At 43.1% G+C, this 25,126-nt stretch overlaps 1 protein-coding gene across 3 annotated transcripts in view; it reads right to left on the reverse strand.

Moving 5' to 3' along the window:
- CA10 (carbonic anhydrase 10) overlaps positions 1 to 25,126 on the reverse strand; it is a 493,759-nt gene that overhangs the window by 467,516 nt on the left and 1,117 nt on the right. The window contains exon 2 of one of the 3 annotated variants that reach the window (XM_058704424.1): positions 24,320 to 24,952. In XM_058704424.1, the coding sequence (XP_058560407.1) occupies positions 24,320 to 24,380 (61 nt within the window). In that variant the 5' untranslated portion in view covers positions 24,381 to 24,952. Of the gene's footprint in view, positions 1 to 24,319; positions 25,004 to 25,126 lie in introns of those variants that run through there. The other 2 variants (XM_058704426.1, XM_058704423.1) reach the window with 2 other exon arrangements.

Below are 25,126 nucleotides of genomic sequence, written 5' to 3' on the forward strand. Positions count from 1 at the left end.
ACCCTGGTTCAGAGATCACCTCCTTCAGGCAAAGCCACACTCTCTTTTGGTCTCTGTTTTCACCATTTGTTAATAGCATATTTCAAAGTCTAAAATAATGGGTTATGAAGTCTGTGCACTGTGGCCACACACGATCTCCTTGAGGATGTCCATCTTTCTACCCCCAAGACCCCCCCCAAGACTTAGTATAGTTCCTGGCACACAGTGGGTAGTCCATTTATGATACCTGAGGAAATGCGTGAAAAAGAATGAATAAAGGAAAAACAGGAAGGAAGGAACCACAGAAGGAAGGAGGAAGGGAGTGAAGAAAGACCTTTTATGGCTGTTAAGTACAGGGTGCACGGAGGGGTGGCAGGAAGTGAGTCCATAAACGTATCTCAGCATGTCCTAAGAGTCATGTGTACCAAGCTGAGTATTTACCTCATGGGCAAAGTAGCATAATCAAAAGTTATAAAGCAGAATGATATTTGAAAAAGCGGTCTCCAATACCCTCTTCACCCTACATGTTATTAATCTCATTTATTTGCTCCCTACTTCAAATTAATGTTCTTGCGCCCAGAGATTTGGCATCTATGGCCTCATTCAAAACCAGCAGACCCCAACTCCTCCAAGAAATATTCTTAAAATGACCTCCTATCCGACTCTTCATTATCTCAGTACTTTTTTCTTAACTTACATCATTCCAACTCCACACCTGTTTATTTGTCCCTCGGGGTAACAGTGTTCCCCTAGAAGTTATGAGTTTCTTCTTCAGAGCCAAACAAACTTAGGTTCAAATCATGGCTTGGCTATTTGCAAGCTTTCTCACTCCAACTAAATTACCTAATATCTCTGCGCCTCAGTCTGTTCAGCTATATTGGGGTGATGAATGACGCCTATCAACATGGTTTTTGTAAGAAGTGAAGGCTATTTAAGGTTTAGATATATCCTAAGCAATCAATAGCAGCTAGCAACAGTGGAGTCGCCAATATTAGTTTAAAATTGTAGTCACAGTAGATCTGTTTGTTCTTATGCCCTGCTCTACTCTCTGAGAGGGGACACTGTCTTCTCTTTCTCATGTTGTTATTTCCTTTTCTCCCCCTCCCCCAACTCTACATCACCTTCTCCCCTTCAAGGTGTCTTGCTATTCTCTGTAACTCAATGCAGAGTGTCTGCTATGCATCATGGTTCCCCTTTGCCACTGTGCCCTAGCTTCATGAATGACACTGTCATCCACCCAGTTCACAAGCCAGAAACCTGGGTCTTGTTCTGACTGGCCATTCTCCCTCATGCCCACCATATGCAATTCACTATGCTCTGTTGGCCCATGTCCTAAACGGCTCCTGATTCTCTACACTGCCTCTCCATATCCACCACCACCTTGATCTGCTGACCTCCATCTCTCAGACTGCCACCCGGGTCTCCTGACTGCCCCTCTCAAGATTACCTGTCTCCCTCACCCATCTTTGCTGCCAGTCAATTCTCTATCCTACAGCCAGAGAGGTCTTCTTAAAACTCAAATGCGATCATGTGACCCCCTCGCAGCCTCCCATTGCTCTTAGGGTAAACACACAACTTGCTAACCTGGTTGTTCTAGAATCAGACTTATTACCTGTGTTGGAATCACGCTGGTTTATATCAGGGCTCCTCTTCACATGGGTTGCTCTCTTTTCCTCCAACAAGCTCTCCAAAGAAACAAGCCTTGCACAACACGGGCTCAAAGACAAAGGTAAGCCCTGAACTCTGGACTAGGAAGGTCTCTTTTTGGTTCAGGATATTGTATGTAACTGATACAAAGCACTGGGCAAAGACAAGTCTCAGAGAAAAGGGCCAAGCTTGTAAAGTACAAGACAAAGTGATGGATGGAGGAGCTGGGTGCCTAAAAGCACTTCATTTCACTTTTCTAAATGTGCCCTGTCAAAGTGAAGGGAATAGACCCAGTAAGGCTTAAGTTAGTGGATGCACAATGAAGTAGAATATTTATCTTCACGCTCTTGAGCTGTAGACCATTCAGCATTAGAAAACACCATCAAGTCTGTCTCCCAACATGCCTGGGGCCCTTGGAGTGGGGAGGATTCTGATTTAATGAGCAAGGCACACCATCTGTCAACAGGACTGCTGAGCAGTAACTCAGCTAACAGCAGCTCTCAGACCTCAAGGAGGAGAACACTTGGGCGCCATTTGGGTAAGACGTAGCCCTTGGCTCTGTAGTCAAGAGACCTTACGTACCTTATCTACTCAACCTGGGAATGATAAGTGAAACCTGTGTTCTTGTTCACAGTCTAACCCAGCCTTAACATTTTATGCGTGGGTGCTTGATAAGCCATTGCAGAAGGAGACATCCAGCATAGAACAAGGTGTTAAGAGGGTTACATCCTTGACCATTACACTTTCCAGCAAGAAGCTTCCAGGGTATTAATGCAGACAATAACACCAGCCAAACCATTTACCTTAGCACACAACTATGGGGGTGGGGGGAGAGGAAAACAGAAAGAGTATGATTCATGTATATTCCTTATGGAGTATGATTTTAAAATTGAAATAATCCAGGAGAGTGCATTTTGTATCTTAATCAGTGAAAGCAATATAGGAGTGGCTCCTATCTCAATAGGAAAATAATATGATCTTTAACTAAACGGACCAGAAATTATGTATCCAAATGAGGGTTTTCTCCTTTAAAAGCAGTCACCTTAGAATGCTAAATAATTCTTTGTCTGCATTTCCATAGCTCATTTTACTTACTAAATTTCGAGGTTCACTTCTCTGGGCATTTTTTTCTCTTACACATGTGACTCTCTAGCCCTTAACCTAGTGCTTGGCACAAAAGCAGGCAGAACAGCCAGATACATGCGCCCAGGAGTCAGAAGACCCAAGGTTCAAATCCCAGCTCTGTTAAGCTAGCAATGTGAATTTGGTCCTATGCCCTGAGCCTCAGTTTCCTCATCTGTAAAATGGGGATGGTAATTGTCCACAACTCCTGGAGTTTCTATAATTATATGAAAATAACGCATATAAAATACTTAGTATTACCTTTAACACAGAGACAGCACTCGGAGTTGACTACTGTTATAAATAGGCATTTTTTTTAATGTTTATTTTTGAGAGAGAGAAACAGAGCACAAGCAGGGGAAGGGGCAGAGAGAGAGGGAGACACAGAATCCAAAGCAGGCTCCAGGCTCTGAGCTGTCAGCACAGAGCCCGACGCAGGGCTCAAACCCACGGACCACGAAATCACAACCTAAGCCGAAGTCAGATGCTTAACCCACTGAATCGCCCAGGCGCCCCTAGGCATTACTGTTTTTTTTTTTTTAATTAGTTATTCCAATTATGATGTCTTATCCATACATTGTTGGGGCTCCTCTTCTGAAGTCTCTAGGACATCCTAATTCTCATTCTTCAAAACCACCGTAATGTAAGTTTTTAGTGGGATTTGATATGTAGAGACGACTGAATATTGGTTAAACTTAATCCAGTGTCTATGAGCATCTCAAATGTTAGCTCAAAGTCTTATTCTTGTATTTGCTTTTATGACCATAATAGCTTTCACAGTTCTTGGCACTTAGCTCCAGTAAATGTTAATTTAATGAACGGGACATTTGCTGAGTAAATCACGGAATGAATAAAGTAGGGGAACAAGATGAATAATCACAAGCAATTACTCAACTTGTTCACCCAACTTAGCTTCAGGATTCTGGTGAAATGCTCTCAAAAAAATGGAGAGATGTGACCTATGAATAGGATGTGGGGAAACTATCTTTCTAGCCTTCCTTCTGTGGTGCTGTGCTGGACCTCTGTCATGCTTTCTAATCTCCTACCACCTTTTGAATGCTTTTTTGATGTGTATTAGTTTCCTATTGCTGCTGTAACAAATTACTACTTACTGGCTTTAAGGAATGCAAATTTATTATCTTAATATTTCTGGAGCTCAGAAGTCCGAAATGAGTGTTATGGGGCCAAGATCAAGGTGTCAACAGGCCTGTGTTAGTTGTCGAGGCTCCCAGGGGAGCCTTTCCAGGGCCTTTCCAACCACTGGAGACCTTCTGCATTGTATAGCCTACAGCCCCCTTACTCCTTCTTCAGAGTAGATCACTTCAACCTCTGCTTCTATTATCACATCTCCTTTTTCTGACTCTGATCTTCCTGCCTCTCTCTTATATGGACTCTTGTGATTACACTGGGCCTGCCTGGATGATCCAGGAAAATCTCCCTATCTCAAGATCTTTAACTTGGTCATATATGCAAAGTCCCTTCTACTGTATATGGTAACACATACACAGGCTCCCAAGATTAGGATGTGGACAACTTTGGTGGGGGTCATTATTCAACCCACCCAACCAATCCACTGTGTTTGGAGTACTTCCTGCCTTTAGTGTTCAATCCTGCCCAGGCAGAATCCTGAACTTTGCTTTTAATAAAGCTTAGGCATGTGACTGAAGCTGGCCAATCTGGGATGCCAGACTCTTCAGTTCTGAAGTTAGCAGTATGAGGAAGGAGCATCCATTTTCTGGTGATGCTGATGGCAAAAGTGTCCAGCTCTATGGCCACCAGTGGTGCCTAGTGACCCCTCCACATCAGTGAAGGGACCTGACTATCTCTGCCCAGTAGTGGCAAGAGGAGGAGTGCTCTCTAGAACAATCCTATAGTACATTCTTGTAAGTCTACCCTCCAAGTCCAATTCTTTGGCTCACTCATAGATTCTGAGCACCTCAAATGCTTTAATGAACATCTTGTCTGCTTGCCTGAGTCTGAAAAGGGTTCTGTTATTTCAAACTAAGAACCTCAAGTGGACACAACCTCCGGTCTTAGGTTATAAGGAGAGCCTGAAGAGAGGCTGGGAGTGTGCCTAGAAAATGGGGACAACAAAGAATTGTTTGGGGTGCCTTTTAAGGGCCGAGTACTTAGTAAAAGGGCTCTGAAGAAATGCTGTGACATCATTCTAACTAGGGGTTGGTAAACGGCGCCATTCTTTATAATAGAAGGGGTGAGGAGGAGGACCGAAAGGGAATACGCTATGTATCTGAGACTATGCTCTTTTCACCTCTTCCAAGGTAGATATAATGCTGTTTGTAAGGGAACAGGAAGAGATTTTGATTATTAATGTTGGTCAGCACGGATGTACCCTTCAGTGTTTTTCAAAATGCTTTACCACCATTACTTATTTATATTAAATTACATAGTCTTGGAATATCCATTAGTTTAGAAAACAAAAGTACATCTGGCTTAAGACTTCCTCTCACCCACCGCCACCCTCACCTCTGCATTATCTACAGCATGCTCACCCGGGGCTCTTAGTTCACCCCTTTGTAGGACGGGGGGATTTTGATCTTTCAAAATAACATTTTTTTCAATTGCTCTCTGCTCTCTGCCTTTTGCTTGCCGTTAGCAGTTCAAATCCTGACTCTGGCAGTGAGTAGCTGGGTGACTTGGGAATGGTCACTTAACTCTCTGAGCTTTCTCTATCAAGTGCTGACACCTCCAAGCAGGTTTGCAGACAATACTGAGTAAGTGTATGGGATGCCACTGAGCTCAAGCTCTGGATCCAGACATATCAGAGTTCAAATCTTAAGCTACATCCTATCAGCTGTATGTCCTTCAGCAAGTTAGCCTGGTTGCCCTGATCAATAAAATGGGAGATGGGCAAGCACTCCCTTATAAAGGTAAAACCAATAAATGAGATGATAGGCGGAGAGCTCTTTGCACCATGCCTGTTAGCTACAAACAGTGAAGGAGTTGTCTGGAGTGAGTCTTTGTAGAGAGTTAAGGCATTTTCACATGGAAGAATAAAATCAACTTGTTTTCACACATCCCCAACCACCACCTTCTTGTGGTCTCTAGTGTTCTCAAATGCTCAGGAAACAGACATTTAAAAGCTGATGCTATTGGCAGAGATCAGATCTGCAGTTGCTTGAGTTCAAGGATGAACTCAGAGAGGACTGACTCTAAAGGGGCACAAGGAAATTAGGGGGATGATTGAAATGTTCTGTAGCTTGATGGTTGTGGTGGTTATGTAACTACATTCCTTCCCTAAACGCACCAAACAGCAGAGTTAAAATGAGTGCATTTTACAGGCACCTGGGAGGCTCAGCAGTTAAGCATCCCACTTCAGCTCGTGTCATGATCTCACGGTTCATGAGTCCAAGCCCCACGTTGGGCTCTGTGCTGACAGCTCAGATCCTGAAGCCTGCTTCAGATTCTGTCTCTCTCTCTCTCTCTCTCAAAAATAAATACACATTAAAAAATTTTTAAATAAAATAAAACAAATGAGTACATTTTATATACAGTACACTTTGGTAAAGTTGATTTTAATTATTACGTTATAGGCACACTAGAGCAGGGGTTGGCAAGATTTTTTTCTGTGAAGGGCGAGAGAGTATTTTAGTCTTTGAAGGCTATATACAGGCTCTAATACTATAGGCTCAGGTCTGCTATTGTAATGCAGAGGCAGCCACAGAGGATAGATAGCTAATATATAAATGAATGGGTGTAGCCGGATTTTGATACAATTTTATTTATGGATCAGAATGTGGTTTTGTATATTTTTCACGTTTCATGAAATCTTCTCCTTCTTTTGTTTTTATCGAATTCATTTAAAAATGTAAAAATCATTTTTAGCTCCCGGCTTTATAAGAACAGCCAGCAGGCTGGCTTTGGTCTGTGGGCCACTGTTTGCCAAGCCCTGCTCTAGAGTCCCAAAGAGCCCGTGTCAAGCAACATTCTGAAATCTGCTTTAGTGGCTTCTCAGTGCAAATGTCAGGTCTAAGAGCTGGGAATGCCAGAACCCACTCCCTCTGTGGCCAGGCTAAGCCTCTGCATCTTGACTTCAATTTCCCCATCTGTCCAGGATGGACGGCAACCATCTCCCAGAGCCCAGCAGAACTCATTCGGCTTGTTATTTGGGAGAAAATGCTCCCGTCCAAGTGCAGAAACTGATCATGGCTCAGGTTATGTGTCTGGCCTGTCTCAATCGTCAGGGGGAAAGGTTTGATTTTTCAGGTTGTCATTCCTAAAATTGCTTGCCTTTCCAGGTGATGTTCTTATTTCTGAATGTGGTCTGACCTTCACATTCCCTAAAGAGGAGGGTTATTTTTTCAAAGGACTGGCGGCAGAAGGTGCTCACAGAAAGCTTGCTCCTTCCCTGCCAAGCTGCCATCCCCGGCAGGAACCATCCCTTAGGGGACAGTGGCTTCCCCTCAGAATGTTTGTCTGGGCAGGGCCACAGCTACTCCAAGCTCCTCTGACAGTAAAGAAGGCTTTACAAATCCAACTCAGCACAAAATAAGAGTTCCTTTTTGGTTTCTGACAGTGGTAGGTGCTTAAGGAACCCCCTGGGGGTGGTAGAGACTGCCAAGATACCTACAGAAGTCAAGATAATCCTGTCGTTCAAAAACCTCAAGGCTTTAAAAACTTTTTTTTTTTTTTTTAACATTTTGTATATAATTTAATCTTTCATTGAAAAAAACAGATTGCCCGGGCACCTGGTTTCTTATTCTACCTGTTAGGAAGTATTCAAATTAATTGTTTGCATTAAGGGGTTGCAAACTTTTCCTGTAAAGGGCCAAACACTAAATATTTCAGGCATTTCAGGGAACAGAGTCTCTGTTGCAGCTACTCAAGTCCATTGCTGTATAAAAACAGCCAGAGACAAATGAATGAACAAGCGTGGCTGTGTTCCAAGAAAACTTCCTTTACAATGCAAGGCGGCAAGCCAGATTTGGCCCAGAGGCCGTTGTGTGCTGAGCCCTGTCCTAAGTGGTAGTATCTCTAAGAGGGACTAGGCAGAAAGAGGTAATACAACTGAAGTCAACAAACACTACTCAGCATATCTGCAAATAATCTTGCAATTATCACTACAGACTGGGGAGTAAAACCCACCCAACCAGCATGCTGTGCTAGGAGTGAGAACAGAACACACAAGCAGACTAGACAATTCTTGACCACAGTGAGTTTTCCATCTGACAGAAGAAGCAAGTCAGGTCAGTGATGAGTAGCACTGAAGACTGGAAGAGCCAATGGGGTGTAAAGAACCAAGAGAGGACTTCCAACTTGCGGGATCACAACAGCCTTCACAGAGAAGGAGCCCTCCGGCTGAACGTGTGACATGGGCAAGGTTCAGGTGGTTGAAAACCAGGTGGGGAAACACAACATGAACAACAGCACAGGTAAGGATGGGCAAAATGCATTCGCGGAATAGAGAGCAGCCAAGTTGGAGCAAAGCTGGAAAGGTGTTTATGGAGTATTACAGACGACTCTTAAACATCAGTTTTAACAGTGTGAACTCTTGTGGAGTCAGTGGGGGGTATGAAGTTTCTGAACTTCTACTGCAATGTTCCTTACAAAGGAGGTAACTCAAAGAATCCTCCTCCTTTACAAAGACCATGTGACTGGCCTCGTCTCGCATGTTATGAACATGATGTTACTAATGAGCCACCTTTATTAAGCCATTATTATATGGCCAATAACAACACACTAAATGCTTTACTTTCAGAATGCCATTTAACACACACACAAAAATCACTGAGGTAGTTCTTTTTATCCCCATATTACAGATTAGAAAACAGATGCAGGAGAAGTCAACATCCCCAAAGGCTTCCAGGTTGGAAGGGGCAGTGTGTGGGTTTAAGCCTAGGTCTGTCTGTCTGTAAGCTTTAAAATCACTCTCTCAAATAGTTTCCCGGTGCATTCAAACATATTTCTGTGTTTTAACAGTTAAATGATGTATTTTTTAAAACCTCATTTCTAAATTGTCTCTTCCAAATGTTTCCTACTCAAAAAATCCCCAGTACTATGATTGCATGTCTCATCTTTTTATCTTCCTAATTATTTTTTTCAAGAGCAACAGATTCATAATTGAAGATTTAGAAATTTAAATTCTGTTCAAAGTTCATCTGATGTGAGTTCACTAATTTAGCATGAAATTGTGATTTTCATCAATCCCACATCTATCCATCCACGTACATAATTATTTTCATATTGGTTTGGTCTACATGTTAGGCAGGACCTGCTTTAATGCACACAAACCATGCATTTATCTCATGTGCCTCTTGCTCAAACAGAATAGTGGAATAAAATTTCAAGTAACTAAAACCGCTTGTAAATAAAATTTTACAGGAGAACAAACTATTCATAATAGTTACTTTCAGGTTATGGGATTATAGGTAATCTGTTTCCTCTTCTAGTCTTCTCTTAAAAATTGGGTTATATTAGGGTTATAATTTTAAAACGTAATCATGTAAAAATATTCTCAGAAAAAAAGGTTAGGAAACAACACATTGGGAACTAAATGCAATTAATAAAAGAATTTCCTAGTGCAAAAAGGAGGTATGTCCCATGAAGTCAGCGATTCTTGCTTATGTGCACTTTAAGTTAGCAGGTCTCATCAATTCACGGGGCTCTAGTATCAGGTGTGGGTGTATCATCAGCTCCTCGAAACTCAATCAATTTAAGAGAAACAGGAGTAGGGGTTTAGTGGATTAGCCCCAACAGGCCATTAATCTGCACATTCTCCATTGTAATCCAGCCCCTACCAACGTGACTGGGGGAGGGGGGTGGTGGGGAGAATCCCACAAAAACACCCACTCAGAAAAGCTCCCAAGCTGGCTCCCTAGAGACACACATGCTTAGGTCACAGTTTGCTTCTCTTTACTTAACATCAAGACAGCCTTTGTCATCTGTCAAATTTCTTGTTAGTTTTTCTTTTATGCCTTTTGCTGAAATTCTCAGATCAGATATATTTGAAAGGGAACCATGTTGCAATCCCAGGAATAGCTCAGCATTTAATTATCATTTTAAAAATCATTCTCTCGAGTGGCTATGAAGCATAAATCAGAACTATCATTTCATGTTGCAAATTTGTTGAAAAAACATAGGTTACCATCTGCATAAATTAGTGGTTGGGGAACCTGGCAAGACTGAGTAATGAAAAGAAAACAGAATAACCAAATTCCAGTAAAAAACGAGCAAGGGGTAGTTTTAGAAGATGTAAATATTATATTTTTTATCATAAATGGATTAGATCCTAATACCTCATTTCTTTATTGCTCTGGCCAATAAGCCAACATTTACATCAAGCAAGAAAACCTATGAGCAAATTCCTGACTCAGGGATTTGTTTATGCCACCAATCTCAAGGCCAAATATTTACTGGATTCCATGAGATCATATACCTATATACAGGCCTTGATAAGTCTAAACCCTAGTTGTAGAATGAAAAGGACGTGGCATTAAATACACATTTTTTTAATTATTAAAAAAAATGTGAGCCAGACTCAGTAGACTGCCTCTGAAGATCATTTTATGAAAAAGACATGATTGTCTTCTTTCTTATTACCTTTAAAATATTCCCAAACACCCTAGCTTTCCCCTGGTGAATCAGATTCAACCAACCTCAACTGATTATATGTTATGTGCAGGCATTGTGCTAAACACTTTCACATGAATTGGCTCATTTAATCCCCATGTTTTACATGATATTGCCAAATTCCTTCCTAATTTTGCCCAACATCTTTTGTTCTTCTAGCTTCAGCCATAACAATACGAAACCATTTATCAAGTATATCCTATGTGCTAAGCACTAGGCTGCGTTTTAAAATTTCAGTCTCTCTTAACTGATGTTATAGATGTTATTGCTTCCAGTCTATGAAAGAGGATACTGAGGATTACTTAGAGATTTTAAGTGACTTCCCAAGGTCACAAAACAAGAGGTGAAATTCTAAGACTCCAATATATGGACCACATGGTTTTCAGTATATGCTTTTATGAAGCAATGATGCCCACCTGAGTCTTTCCAAGGGCCTCACTAGAGGGCTATAAGGTCATCTTTCTACAAGCATAGTTCAGGCTATTCTCTTATCACCCCTTGTCTTATACTTGTCCATCTTTGAAATCATTGGCCACTTTCCCGCCTACTCACTGTCATGAAAGTTCTTCCTGCAATTTTTCTGCCTTAACGTTTCCCAAACTGGGAAAGTTTAGCATCACTGGACAACTGGACAGTAAACTTGGATAACTCTCGGTAAAAGCCTCTTAACATTATAAAATTCCGAGTTGGAAAGGGACCTAGAAATTACCTGTCCAATGTCCCTGTTTAAATGGAAAAAACTGGGGCCCAGGCCAGTAAAACAACTTCCCCCAGACCACAGAGCTGGTAGCAGCACTCCCATCAACATTTTCTAACTTCCATCCCATTAATCTTTGCTGCCATCCACCTGATATGTTCTTCTGTACAATTTATAGAAATATGTTATTAGAACAATATTCCAGAAGTCTCAAAATTCTGGAGGCGCCTGGGTGGCTCAGTCCATTAAGTGTCCAACTCTTGATTTCAGCTCGGTTAACGTCTCGCCGTTCATGGAATCGAGCCCACACTGACAGTGCACAGCCTGCTTGGGATTCTCTCTCTGTCCCTCTCTCTTTCTGCCCCTTTCCTGTTCACACACACATGCACACACGCGCTCTCTCACGCGCGCTCTCTCTCTCAAAATAAATAAATAAACATTGTTTTTAAAAAGTCTCAAAATTCTGGATTTAGGATAGTGATTTGCTTGTTCTTAACCATGGTTTCCTGTGTCTGATCTGACTTATTGAGCAGAACAACATTTTGAATACCAAAGCTATTTGGGTTTTGTCTAATAGTTTCTGGGGTGGGCCACTGTTGAAAGGATTTTTGAAAGTTTAATCACTGTTCTACATACTTGTTGACTTTCTCAAGGAATTTAGGTGTACTTCTGGAGGCTTATAAAAAGGTTGTGCATTACTTAAAGATGTAATATGGTCAAACCATAAAGAACTTCATACTGTTTTATCCATTTATCACAATACAGGGATGATTTTAAAGAAATAATTCAATATAAATAAATATCTATGCCTCTTTGACATCAGTTATAGCAACCGCCTTCTAGATATGTCTCTTGAGGCAAGGGACATAAAAGCCAAAATAAGCTACTGGAACTTCATCAAAATAAAGAGCTTCTACAAAGAGACAGAAATAATTAATAAAACTAAAAGGCAACCTAAGCAACGGGAGAAGATATTGGCAAATGACATATCTGATAAAGGGTTAGTATCCAAAATATATAAAGAACTTACAAAACTCAACACCGAAAGAACAACTGAAAAGTATGCAGAAGACACAAATAGACATTTTCCAAAGAAGATATACGGATGGCTAACAGACACATGAAAAGATGTTCCACGTTACTCATCATCAGGGAAACACAAACCAAAACCACAGTGAGATGTCACTTCATACCTGTCCAAGTGGCTAAAATAAGCGCAAGAAACAAGTGCTGATGAGCACGTGGAGAAAAAGGAACCGCCTTGCCCTGTTGGTGGGAATGCAAACTGGTGCAGCCACTCTGGAAAACAGTATGGAGGTTCCTCAAAAAGTTAGAAGTAGAACTATCCTATGATTCAGCAACTGAACGAGTAGGTGTTTACCCAAAGAATACAGAAACAATAATTCAAAGGGATACATGCACCCTGATGTTCATAGCAGCATTATCAACAATAGCCAAATTACAGAAACAGCCCAAGTGTCCACTGATAGATGAATGGATAAAAAAGATGTGATATATAGGTTATATATATATATACATATATATGTGTATATATACACACATATATATATGGGTTTTGTTTATATATACATATATGTATATACATATATACATATATACATATATATATATATATATATATATATACACACACACATAACAGAATATTACTCAGCCATCAAAAAGAATGAAACCTTGCTATTTGCAACGATGTGGATGGGACTAGAGAATATTATGCTAGGCAAAATAAGTCAGTCAGAGAAAGACAAACACCATATGATTTCACTCATAAATACAATTTCAGAAACAAAACAAATGAGCAAAAGGGAAAAAAAAGAGAGAGGCAAACAAAGAAACAGAGTCTTAATCATTCAAAACAAACCGATGAGAGGTGGGAGGGGGAGGTGGGAGAAACAGGTGATGGGGAGTAAGAAACAGGTGTTATGATGAGCACTGGGTATTGTACGGAAGCACTGAATCACTATACTGTATACCTGAAGCTAATATTACTAACTAACTAGAATTTAAATGCTAACTAACTAGAATTTAAATAAGAACTTAAAAAAATATCTCTACAGACAAAAAACAAAACAAAACAAAACATATGTCTCCCCAAAATGGCCAAACGTAGAAACCTAGATCTCAAAAACAGGGAAAAAGATAAATATAAATGATGCTATTTTAGATGAATAAGTTACATGGAACTATTATAAAGAAAGTCATGAACATTAAAGCGACAGACACCAACTAATGGTTCGCCAAACCGCTATCCCTCTGCTCCTGGACACAAGGCTAGGGTACAATTCCCAAGCTCTTTGGCAATAAGATGGGGCCATGTGTCTGACCATAAGTGATGCACACAGCTTTCCTGCTAAGCCCATAAAACCTCTCCCATGATCCTTCTCCTTCTGCTCCATTTGCTGATACTGACCTAGGACAGCATTGGAAACCCTACCCTAGAGAGAGCAGAGCCTCTGTCAGCCCGGAGACTTCTAAGTCACCACAAAGACAAGATTCCTTCCCTTCCATCCCTCCCCCCTCACCATGGCCATATGTACCTTATACATGCATGTACACACACACGCATTGACGCCAACGTCCAATTAATGTGAGCAGGAAGTAAGCTTCTATTGTGTTAGGTCACCAAGATTTTGGTGTTTATCTGTCACAAAGTCTAGGATTTCCTGAACTAACATAGTGAGGAAGCAAACAGGGAAATACTTCAGATACAATGTAGAGTTAAAAAAAACTGTAAAGATTTAAGGTTGAAAATGTTGTAATTGCAAACTTTGGTAAATAAAAACCTAGTCTATAAGGAATCCATTTGTTTTTTGCAATTTCCTTTGATGCTGTGATTTTGCATTAAAAGGAACTCAATGACTTCCACCATCACTCACGTCTGTGACGCTGAAAACCTGCACACACAGTCCCCAACTTGCAAGGAACCCTGATCAAGGAGGAGCGTTTCAGTTGAACACGCCTTCAGCCCCAACAGCAAATGCACAAACACAACTCTCATTCATTAATTTGTTCAGCACGTCTTACCTTCAGATGGGGCACATTACAAGACTTTACCTGGCTCAGTCAAGCCATAATTTCAGCAGTTCTAAGAGCAGGAGGAAAGAAAAGGGAGGGGGGTGCACCAACCCATGCAATTAAAATGCATACGACTCTCACTTAGCCGCAGCACAGCCCTTCAAAGACGTACCGCACAGTACGTCTTCAACATCGTGGAAAAACAGGGATGGAGTCTATTACAGACACAAAAAATAATGACTTCACTACTTTATATGTCATTCTACCGGGATTTGAGCCTCTGGGACTTAGAGCTGCTATCATCACAGTGATTATAAGAGTCAGCCATCCAGTGACATTCTTATTCACACCCGGGCCATACAGCAGAAGCTGACTGATTACTCATAGATGCCTCGCTTTCTAACTACTAGTATAATCTCCATATATCTACGGAGAAGTTAATAGGAGGGGCCTTTTTAAAATTAGGGGCCCTAATTTTTTTTCCCAAAATTAAATTAAAAGCAAACTGACCACAACAAACCATCCAACTGAGCATTTCCCCGCAGCTGTGGAGATCACCTAGAAGATTCTAAGCAGAATGTGCAGCCAGTTCTTTCCATTTCTGGGCCCCAGAGTCTCCCCGCTGGTAAGAACTAGTGGTTCCGTTACAGAAGGCCAGAGGGAGAAGTCAAGTTCTCTGATACGAGACTGGAAACACCTTAGGAACCAGAGTCATTTTCTGTATTAGTCTGCACCCAGACTAAAGACTGGGTGGGCTTTTTCCCCCAAAGCACTCTAGTGCAATGCTATAGGGCAGTGAGCTTTCTCAAGTGCTGGCTTCTCGCAAACTGGAATCCAACAAGCACATGCCATATCCTAAGCAAACTCCTTTAACAGGAACAGAGACAACACGGAGAAAGGAACAACAACACATCCGCTGATCCTCAGTCTTCCTGGTGCAGGTGTTACAGTGTGGAATCAACACAAAGGAGCCAAAATACATTGTAAACAGCTAACAGTGGGTTTGTCAAATGCAGAGATGAGTTCAGTTTGAGAAGAAAATAGGAAGCTACCAAATATATGGCTCCCTGGGAAGGTTCCAGTCGGCTCCGCATGCTCAAAGACCCCCATGCGGTAGAAGCCAAAGGGCAGCCAACAGAGATCTTCTTCATCTCTCCTCCCTCCTGGCCTCACATCTTATCTCCCACTCTCCCACAAAAGCAAGAAAACCATTCTAACCCCACTCCTTGTTACTCATTTATGTAATAATCCAATCATTCATTATTGATCATCTACTAAATGCAAGGCACTGGGTTGAACAATGGGGGGACAACCCACGATATTTATGTATCACCTACCATACATTCTATAAGGGCAAAGATCATGGCTGATTTGTTCACTACATTGCCTGGCCGAGTGCCTCCCTCAAAGGAGGCATTCACTAACATTTCATTAATGAATGAACTGACACGTTAAACGCTAGGGGTGGGGGGCAGAGCCCTCCCCCAGATATGTCCCTTTTTTGTTCATTTCAAGAATCCCATGAAGCATTCATTATTATCCCAACCTCACAGAGGAAGAATGGCCTATGCTCACTCAATACACGCTGCCATCAAAACTGTTTTCCTTGAGGGTGAAAGGTAGCTGTGTGTGGTAGGAAGAGGGGGCAGCGGAAGGGGAATATGTTGACTCATATCCTTCAGTAAGTGTGTTTATTCCAATTCTAGCACTGCTGCCAAATGTGTTGTGAAACCAGCGGGACTTGGCTCTGGAAAACTTCACCTGAAAGTCACGGGCTTCATTTCCTACTGCCAGCCCCTTCAGCCACGGGGCATGAAGCATTGGACAAAGTTAAAGATTAATTCTGCATTTACTGTGACAAAGGTCACACCTCTCCCACATGAGGAGGAAAAGGCACTTGCAGGCTGTCTCCTTCACAGCCACGGATAATCTCTCCACTGCCATCCTGATGGTACCTTAATGCAAATGTAATCAAGCCCAAACACTGGCTACCCCATTACCAGACCAATCCTGCTAATAAAAAGCAATTATGGCTCTCTTAAGAAGGCAATCGTGGACCATCTCTTACCACTTACAGCTCCCCACCCCAACCCCTGCACGATGGAAATCCTCCAAAGCTTTGTGTAGGGTTTTATGAGACAGAAAACTGCAAAAAGGTAGAGGGAAGGCTCAATTATCAAAGACAATAAGATGACAATTAGCATACTGCCCACTCCAGAGTCAGCCAGTGGGTTCTGGCTTTTTCCTAGGGTAGAAACACATGGGGGCAAACTAAGTCAGGAGATAAATTCTGCAATGTATATCTGGCTTATTTCAAAAGCTTCTGGGAAGCCACCTGGAACTACAGGTGACACTGGAAAATAACCAGTGATCTGGGCCAAATGAAGCAGAGCGGGTTCAAAGCTTTAACCCTGACTCATCTGTTCCTAATGAAAAGAAAGATGTAAGCTAGAGCTACTTCTTGGGCCTTTAAAGGACGCCTCCCCTGCACTGAGAGGCGCAAGGGTGGTTTTCACTGACAATTTTTGCTTGCAAGGTGTTACTGTTATTGGAATCCTATCTCCCCAACCTCCTCTATCTCAACCTCATCCATCACACCCCACTCTCTAGTGGTTGCTGTATTGACCTCTTGACAGCCCCTGCATTCATCGCGTCTTATCTAATACTCCTGCCTTTGCAAATGCTCTTTCCCGTGATCACCCTTCCCCCCGTTACACTCCTCCTGGTCAGTCGGCAAAAATCTTCCATTCTCGAGACTCGGCCCAAGAATCATTTAACACTCCTTTCCTCCCTCCCTCCCACCCCCAGAATGAGTCAGGTGTCCCTTCTCAATACTTATCAGATTCTGCTGTAACTACTAATATTCTTTAAATTGGTCTCTTACTGGATTGTGAATTGCTGGAGGGAAAGGTCCATGTCTGACTCATTCCTGTAGGATCCCCAGGACCTCACGCATAGCGCACCCTCCATAAATGCTGAGTGATTAAGTGGACAAAGGAAGCCATTTCGTTTTAGGTCTCTATACTTGCTCTACGGTAACTGGACCTTCGAGAGGGTAAAATGGATATATAATTTAGTGGGCCATGAGGATACTCTCCCAAGTGAACAGAGTCTATTGGAAGTAGGAGTGCAGAGTGGAATAAGGGAAAACGGCTAGAAAATGCTTTGCAGTGCGTCAAGCATCCGTTTCATGTCAACTAGAGAATCTATTGCTTGGTGCACGATCTTCAACAGCACAAAAGCGTGCATGGATGATTCACTTCTCTTAGCCTGCCTCTAATGTTAAAGCCATCACTGTTAATGTTATCATTGTTATTCAAGTACAAAATTGGAGACATTTGCATTTGCTCCACATGAAAATACCAAATCTCAAAGATTAGGGTAAATCAGGTCCATAACACATAGGACAACTGACTTTTTTTCTTTTTTAAGGTCTGTCACTCAGAATGTTCCATTAATGGCCTAATTGATCTATTAGACCAGTATTTCTTAAATGGGTTTTGTGAGCAAGAATAAAGGCTGACAAGAAGACAAGGAATGGGGTTTCTAAGTTATTGCTTATTGCGATCAAAGTTTAAAAAGAATTGCACATAAACCTTTTTTATGTCCTTTTCCTTACCTCCACTTTAGCTCCTCATAACAAAAGATAAAGTCTGAACTTCTTATCTTGGCTTTCAAGCCCCCTTCACACTGGCCCCAGGTTATTCTTCCAGCCCTGTCTCTAGTCACTTACTCCGGCCCAGCCGCTCCCCATGCCCAGTTCGAAGCACTTCTGATACTTTGTTGGGTTTTTTTGACAGACTATCCTTGCCTCCTTGCGTGCCTTTTCCTTCCTATTCTTTTGAAATCTCATGTATTCTTCCAGCCTTATTCAAATGTCTTCTCCTCTATGAATCCTTCCCTCCCCCACTGGTATCCACCAACAAGAGTTAACTGCTCCTGCTTTACACTCCCACAGCACTTTGTGCCCAACTCTATCCCCTGGCAGGTACCATCTTGTAAGTACTAAGGACCAGGTGTTGTTCATTTTTGTGATTCCTATGCCCGACACCAAGCTAGCTGGCAATCCTGTTTTGCTGAACACTAAAGAAATGACTGAGTTGTTCACTGGAATTTACAGGCACAGGTGCAAGGAGCCAATAACAAGTGATAAGTTATTGATGCCAATGGTGATTTTACAGGAGTAGCTCTAGTTCACTGAGTGACCACTACATGTTAGGCACCAGGGCAGGATCTTAAGCATATCTTTTCCAATCCTCATTTTATAGATTATACAGAGGCTCCGAGAGCTTAAAGATGGTCTCTAAGACCACACACGGGGAGAGAATGCCAAAGGGAGGATTATTATGTACAGGCCTCTCTTTGTTCCAAGGCCTATACTTACTCCCCTTTGACAGGTGTCACTCGGCCCACGGTAAATGTATTCCAGACACCATGTTGGCATTTTACAAATAGTAAGTGACAATGACACTGTGGGATCAACAACCTTGGGGAATCAACCATTTTACAGACGAGAAAGCTGCAGTCTCCCCAAACTCAGCCATCTACAATCCCAAATAGGCTACAAACCATGCAAAGTGCAGCAGTGGCTGGAGACTTGCAACACAGACTTACAACCCAAAGAAATGTTAGGATTTCACACAAATTTTAACCAAGTTCAGTCCATTGAAGGCATGCCAAGATCCATAATAAAAAAAAACATAAAAATCATGAAGTAATTAAATATCTGAAGGCATTCTACATTCTCTCAGTTCAATAGCTCCCAATGTGAGCTCATCCCAACTTGCCATAAAAGTGAACCTTTTATTCCAACTGGGACTGTCTTCACTCTACATCACTCATTCCTTCTCCTCTCCTTTGGATGATGTGGTCCCCTCCATCCCTTCTCTCCAACCTCCAACATTTATCTAATATCCTCCTTTTCCTTTGCATCCGGACTTCTCTCTTCTGCAGCATGTATGTCCGTTAGCAAACAACAAGGCATTATTCTTAATGTTTTTGTATCACTATACACTTTGTGCATTACAACTCTGTTCTTCTATCTTAGCAGTCAAGCATTATTCTTATCATTTTACATCACTCTACATTATGCGTATGTACCTCAACTTTGACTTTCTAACTATACCTTAAGCATGGATCATTCCATAATACAGTAAGGATACAGGTACTTTACATTTACATAACACAAAGAACATTCAGGATCACCCTCTGATGTTTCCCTCAACAATTCCTTGAAACGGGCAAAGAGGATATTGTTTCCATGTTACAGAAGAGGAAACTGAGACTCTAAGAGGCTAAGAGACTCACCAAAAGAAGTAATTAAGGAAGAGTCTGACTGCAGAGTAGGTCTTCTAATTTCTATACTCTTTGTATGAAGGCTTGCCACCATACACATTTATGGAACCTGGATCTATCTCTTCCTGACCTAAACCCCAGAGCTACATATGCAATGCTTAATCAAGGTGAAAAGTTGAGGTGTTAGGTGCTGATGGCCAAAGATGGCAAATCAAACCCCCTCTCCTCCCCACCCAAGAAAATGACTGTCCACATTGACACTTCTCTTTCCCCCAGGGGTTTTATATTACTCAGAAAGACTCTCATCTCACAGACAAGAAAGTCCCATCTGTGATGATGGTATCTGTCAGGGACTGGGCTATAGGACATCAAAATGGCAAACTGCATTTACAGGAACCATATTGCCAATAACATCATCAGATAAGTAGTCTTTGTTGGGGTGGGGCTCTTTTTGTGTGTAACGGAATGTTCTCTTTCAAGTCCTATTGACGGCATATGTAGTTTGTCATTTTGGAAGCACTTTAAAGCTGGGTTTATACAGAGTTATAATTTACAAGCAGAAAGAGGCTTATGGCCCCCTGGGTAATAAGTACTACGTTGTTCCCAGGTGATTTATTAAACTTTCCAAGCCTCACGTGAGTACTGGGCTCAAAGAGATAAAGTGGGTTTTACTCATAATATGCACCAAAGCCCAATACTACCAACCTAGTTTATATGAGAGAGTGAAGAGACATTTCAAAGTTGCGAAGCCAAGGCCTCCTTGAAAGTAGGATTCATACTCAGTGTTATAAAATGCACTTGCTCATGATGTTCTTTTGCTTTTAAACAAGTTGAAGGAAGGAAGGTAAAGGCTCTGTTCTTTCCTGGCCTCACAAACCTGTGCAATGCCTGATTTGGAGGGAGAAAAAAAAATAATTCTATTACTGCAAGCTTCCTGTGCCTCAGATACCGTGCTAAGTGAAAATCACTGAATACGTTATAGTCCATGTCACGAAGGGGTGGGGTATGTACTATGATCCCCTTTCCACACATGAAGACACAGAAGTTGAACCATTTTAATTTTCCAATTAGGAAAAGAACGTATGAAATATTCCTTGCTTATAGGGATTGCTGACCACCAGGTGCAGGTGGCAAACCCAGGTAGTAGTATCCACTGTTTGACTGACAGTCATATACAACTCAAATGCTACCTGATTTCTAGTCCCGAACCGCAATCACCCTAAACCTTCACTTCCAAACTCTCTAACTCACATCCATTTCACATAATTCATTCTTTCAGTCTGGAGACCTCGCAATAAAAAATACTTACAAAAAAACATTTACAAGAACTCTTGATCCCAGAAGAAATGAAATATCGAATTCTGACTCAGTTAGACCTGGGTGTGACCCCTCCATGCTGATCTGCTGTGGGCTTTGGCTGCCTCATCTATAAAACTACCCTACAAATTCTTAGATGAATTAAAATATGTGCAATATTATATAATACCCGTGAAAGCACACATAATTTTAATTGCTATTGCTATTATTATGAATAAACTGACAAAAAAGTAAAGTTACATAGAGGCACGTAGGATGTGTTGTGGAAATTAAATCCGACAGCTGTCTTTGGACCTGGAAATTCTCTCCTGGCGCTGCTAAGCATTCATTCTCGCTGATCTGAGCTGCTTTTGTAAGACTGGAATGGTGCTCTTGCTAACATAGAAAAAAAACATCCTGGTTCTCCTCTCTCTCCCTCTCTCTTCCCCCCTCCCTCCCTCTCCCTCCCTCTCTCTCTCTCTCTCTCTCTCTCTCTCTCTCTCTCTCTCCCCTTCATTCCTCTTCACAGATTTTCGCTGCCTTACACTTTTGGGAAAATGACATCTGAGTCTGATGTGGAACAGAACTCCCAGATCGTGGCATTCCCTCTTAAACCTAGCTGTGCTGTCCTTTTAGTAGCCAAAATTGAAATGCTCTCTCAAACGGAAGGTACACATACTACAGCCCCAGCAGTTAGTTAAACCTGGTCAAGGGGACCCCCCAGTCCCCTCTGTTGACAGCTTCATCACAACCAAGTGATGAGTGCAGAGCCATCAAATACACGAAAACCAGGGCTCTGTATTTTAACAAATATAGCCACTCAGGCCCAGGCAAAAAAAAAATGCCTTGGGTACACTTAATTTGGGGAATGGGGAGGGGTGAGGGTAGGAATCTTTGGTTAACAAAGCACTAAGCACCAGAGTGTTCCTGAAAGTCAAGGCTACCAAGTGAAATGCAGTCACTATAGGCCAGATCTACCACCAAAATTTTCCTTCTGTAAAGTGTTTACACTGCAGATTTTTGCTGACCTTTTCTAGTCATGAAGTCAACCCCACCAATGCATCCATCACGGATGCCTGGTGACTCAGGAAGAATTAGTACCCATTTACTGGGTAGGGTAATTCATCCCAAGATAGAAGAGAGGTGCCTTGTTTTTTACATTTTTTTAAATTTAAGATGTAGTAGGTTCTATGATCACAGGGTTATGTTCCTTTTGGTAAAAGCTCAGTCGTGAGTAAATTAAAACTGCAAATCATGGAAACAGAAATGAAAGACCCACTAAACTCTCCCTGAGCCGCAATTATTCAACCTTAGTGCACTGTATACCTATACCTCTTAAGGCTGCTAGATGGGGGGGGGATGTCCCCCAAACTGTGGCAACTGTGAGTCATAATTATATTATTAATCAGAATTAGGATGTACATGGATACCACTGAATGTGTAGTTGTTTTAGGAGGGAGGCCACCTTGGCCCTGGAGAAAGTACAGTCTTTGAAAATTAAGTTTATGGATGTGTAAATGTAGAGTACATAATGTTGCAACTCTGCCTAAATGTCTGCATACAGTGCAAATTAATGCAGAGCCTAACTAGGCATTTGGAACGCTAACCTAGTTTTCTGTGTTTAGCTAATAGCTAGCAATTTTGCTTACACTTTTATCCTCTCATTACATAGCAATGATGATCATTTAGTAAATACATGTGAAAGGCCACATACTCCATAGCACCTCTTCTGGGTTGGAAATAACCCCTTCCTAATACTTGTATTTATATAATTTAGTTACTGATACACCAAGTCAAGTACAGCTGTGATAAGGAGCCCACTAGTGCCTCTTTTGGAAGCTACCCATTCTCAAATGGTTCCTTTGTAATGGCCTGACCAAATAAATGCAGGGTAGGGGTGGGAGACAAAGGATTGTGGGGGGTCCAGAGCCTCAATGAATGTTAACCCTTTGTAAACCTTAAAGGGACTCAGTTGGCTTGTCTGCTTTGCAAATTATTTGTGATGGTGAAGAAAGGTAAGGAAAGGCTATTTTCTAACTAGTGAAATATTAAGGAACGAGAGAGTTTGGAATAGACATGTAGAAGAGAAAGACGTAAACTGTGGTCTTCTAAGGTGCCATCCAGTCCATTCCTGGACATATGACTGATATCAGCCCTTACAAGTCACCAGGGAATGTTTCCTTTCAGATGCAGAATGGGGTAAAACAGGTCCCACTAGAGGATTTGGGGTGGTCCCAGGGTACTTTTTCTTGTCTCTAAAGTATTACAGAGGCAAAATCCTTAGTTTGGTGGCAAAGCCCCAAACAGAATGATTTTGAATTCAAGATTCCCCATTCCTGCCCTAGGAAGAGAAAGTTGACACTGAGCAGTGGTATTTGGAACGAGGTCCAGGGTGTGCACAGACGAGGATTTTGAAGATCCAGAACCAGAACTAGCTTAGAGGGTGGGGATTGGCTGGGCCAGGGAAGATGCAGGAAACAGGTCCCTCCACCTCAGTGCTGCTCAAATGTGTCTGCTCACAGGGGCAAGGTTCCTGTTCTCCTCTTTTGGTGGCTTCAGCGGGAAGTTGGCTGAGTCCCCAATTCTGCAGAGGGAATGCAGGCTGGAGGGAGCGCTGGGAATGGGTCCTACCCTAGGCACTTTAATGACAGGTGTGAGGAGAAATGGGGTAGACACTCTCAGTGGGAGGAGACACTGAACTGAACTGGGAAATACTGCTGATCCTGGGGCTTTTTCTCATGGCTCCCCTCCACACAGCCAACTCCCTGCACCAACAAAGACACTGCTTGGAAATCAGAATCCCCTCCAACATGCAGACACACAGGCAGGCAGGCACAAACCCTACCCGATTCACCTCATCAACTCCTGAAACCACAGACTGACATAAGTGGCCTCAGGTCAGTGAGGCTGAGCTACCATTCCACTGGGAATTGGGAAAGGCTACCGTCTAGAGTGGTATTTCCCACAGTGTTGTTTCAGGCAGGCTTGGCTTTTACTTGATGTGGAGCATGGCATGCTAGCATGTTTTAGACCACCAGTTCTGATGTGCTTGGGGAAGGCACGGAGGACCTCCACATCCCTCTCGTCCCTGCTGGTGGCACTCTCCAGTCCCGCATCCTCCCGCAGTCTCTTGAAAGTGCCTAGACACCAGGGCAGGGCTCTGCATCCATTTTGCCTGCCGGGAACCTGCGAGTTTGGGAACTTTGAAAGCCAGGGGATGGGGGTGGGGGTTGCCAAGGCTCAGATTTGGGGGCCAGAGTTCTCAGCAGGAAAGCCGTTGAAAATCAACACCCATCTGCCTCTTGTTTCTCATCCCCCACCCCTTCTATGTTCCAGGACTCCTAACAGATAATAACCATCTCTCTCTCTCTCTCTCTCTCTCTCTCTCTCTCTCTTTCTCTCTCTCTCTCTCTCTCTCTCTCTCTCTCTCTCTCTCTCTCACACACACACACACACACACACACACACACACACCCTTGGGCTTAGAAGGTTTTTCATTCTCAAGGCAGCAAACCCTCAGAACTCAAAGGATCTCTGCCACCCCCCCTTTCCCCTCCCACCCCACGAGGCTACTTGAGCGCCTACACACAATAAAATCCCACACATTCCCAACAGCACAACAGAACCCCAACCCGCCAGGGGTTCCAGCGCGTCCCATACCTGATATGCAGACGATGAAATTGGCTTGAAGAAGAAAAAGCACCTCCCAGACTATTTCCATCCTCTGATTCTCATTCCAAGTGCATCACTCGACGGGAAAACAGGGGGGGAAGGGGAGAGCCCGACACGGCACACACACATACAAACACGCACACACTTGCGAGCGAGCGCACACTCGCACTCCCACCCGACAGCCGGCCAGGGACAGTCACCCCCAAGATCAATATCGCAGTTTGAATTGTTCCGGCAAATCTCCCCTCGGGCTCGACGGATGTGCGCCCCAGATGTGCTGACACATGTCCGATGCCTCGCTGCCCCGGAGGTCTCCCCGATCGCCGGTCTCCTCTCCTCCTCGCACGAGAGGCGGAAACAGCACTAGCAGCGGCGGCGGCAGCCACCTGAAGCCACCAGCGCCGGGCTCTTCCTGCAAAAACGAGACCCCGATCCGCCTGGCGCCCCAAGAAGACATAGACGATAGCCCCCCGCCGGGCCGCGCTGCACAGTTCCGGGCCCCCGGCGCTCGCAGCTCGCTGGCTAAGCCCAGGCAGTCCGCGACAAGTTGCCCTCGAAGTCCGCCCCCCTCACCGGGGCATGGTCAGAGGCCGGCTGCCGCGCTCCGGGGCCGCTCTCCTCCTGCTTCCGGGGGGCGGGGGGAGGAGACGCCACCGCAGACAGGGAGACAGAGAAAGAGAGGCAGGAATTATTGCCCGAAACCGCCGGCAGGCTCCGCCGACCCTCCCTGCTCCCCAAGTCGCGCGCAGCCCGCCGCCTCCGAGTCCGGCTCGGGCGGCGCATCCAGGGCGCCAA

The sequence above is a fragment of the Neofelis nebulosa genome, chromosome 16 (assembly GCF_028018385.1).
Source record: "Neofelis nebulosa isolate mNeoNeb1 chromosome 16, mNeoNeb1.pri, whole genome shotgun sequence".
Lineage (NCBI taxonomy): Eukaryota > Metazoa > Chordata > Mammalia > Carnivora > Felidae > Neofelis > Neofelis nebulosa.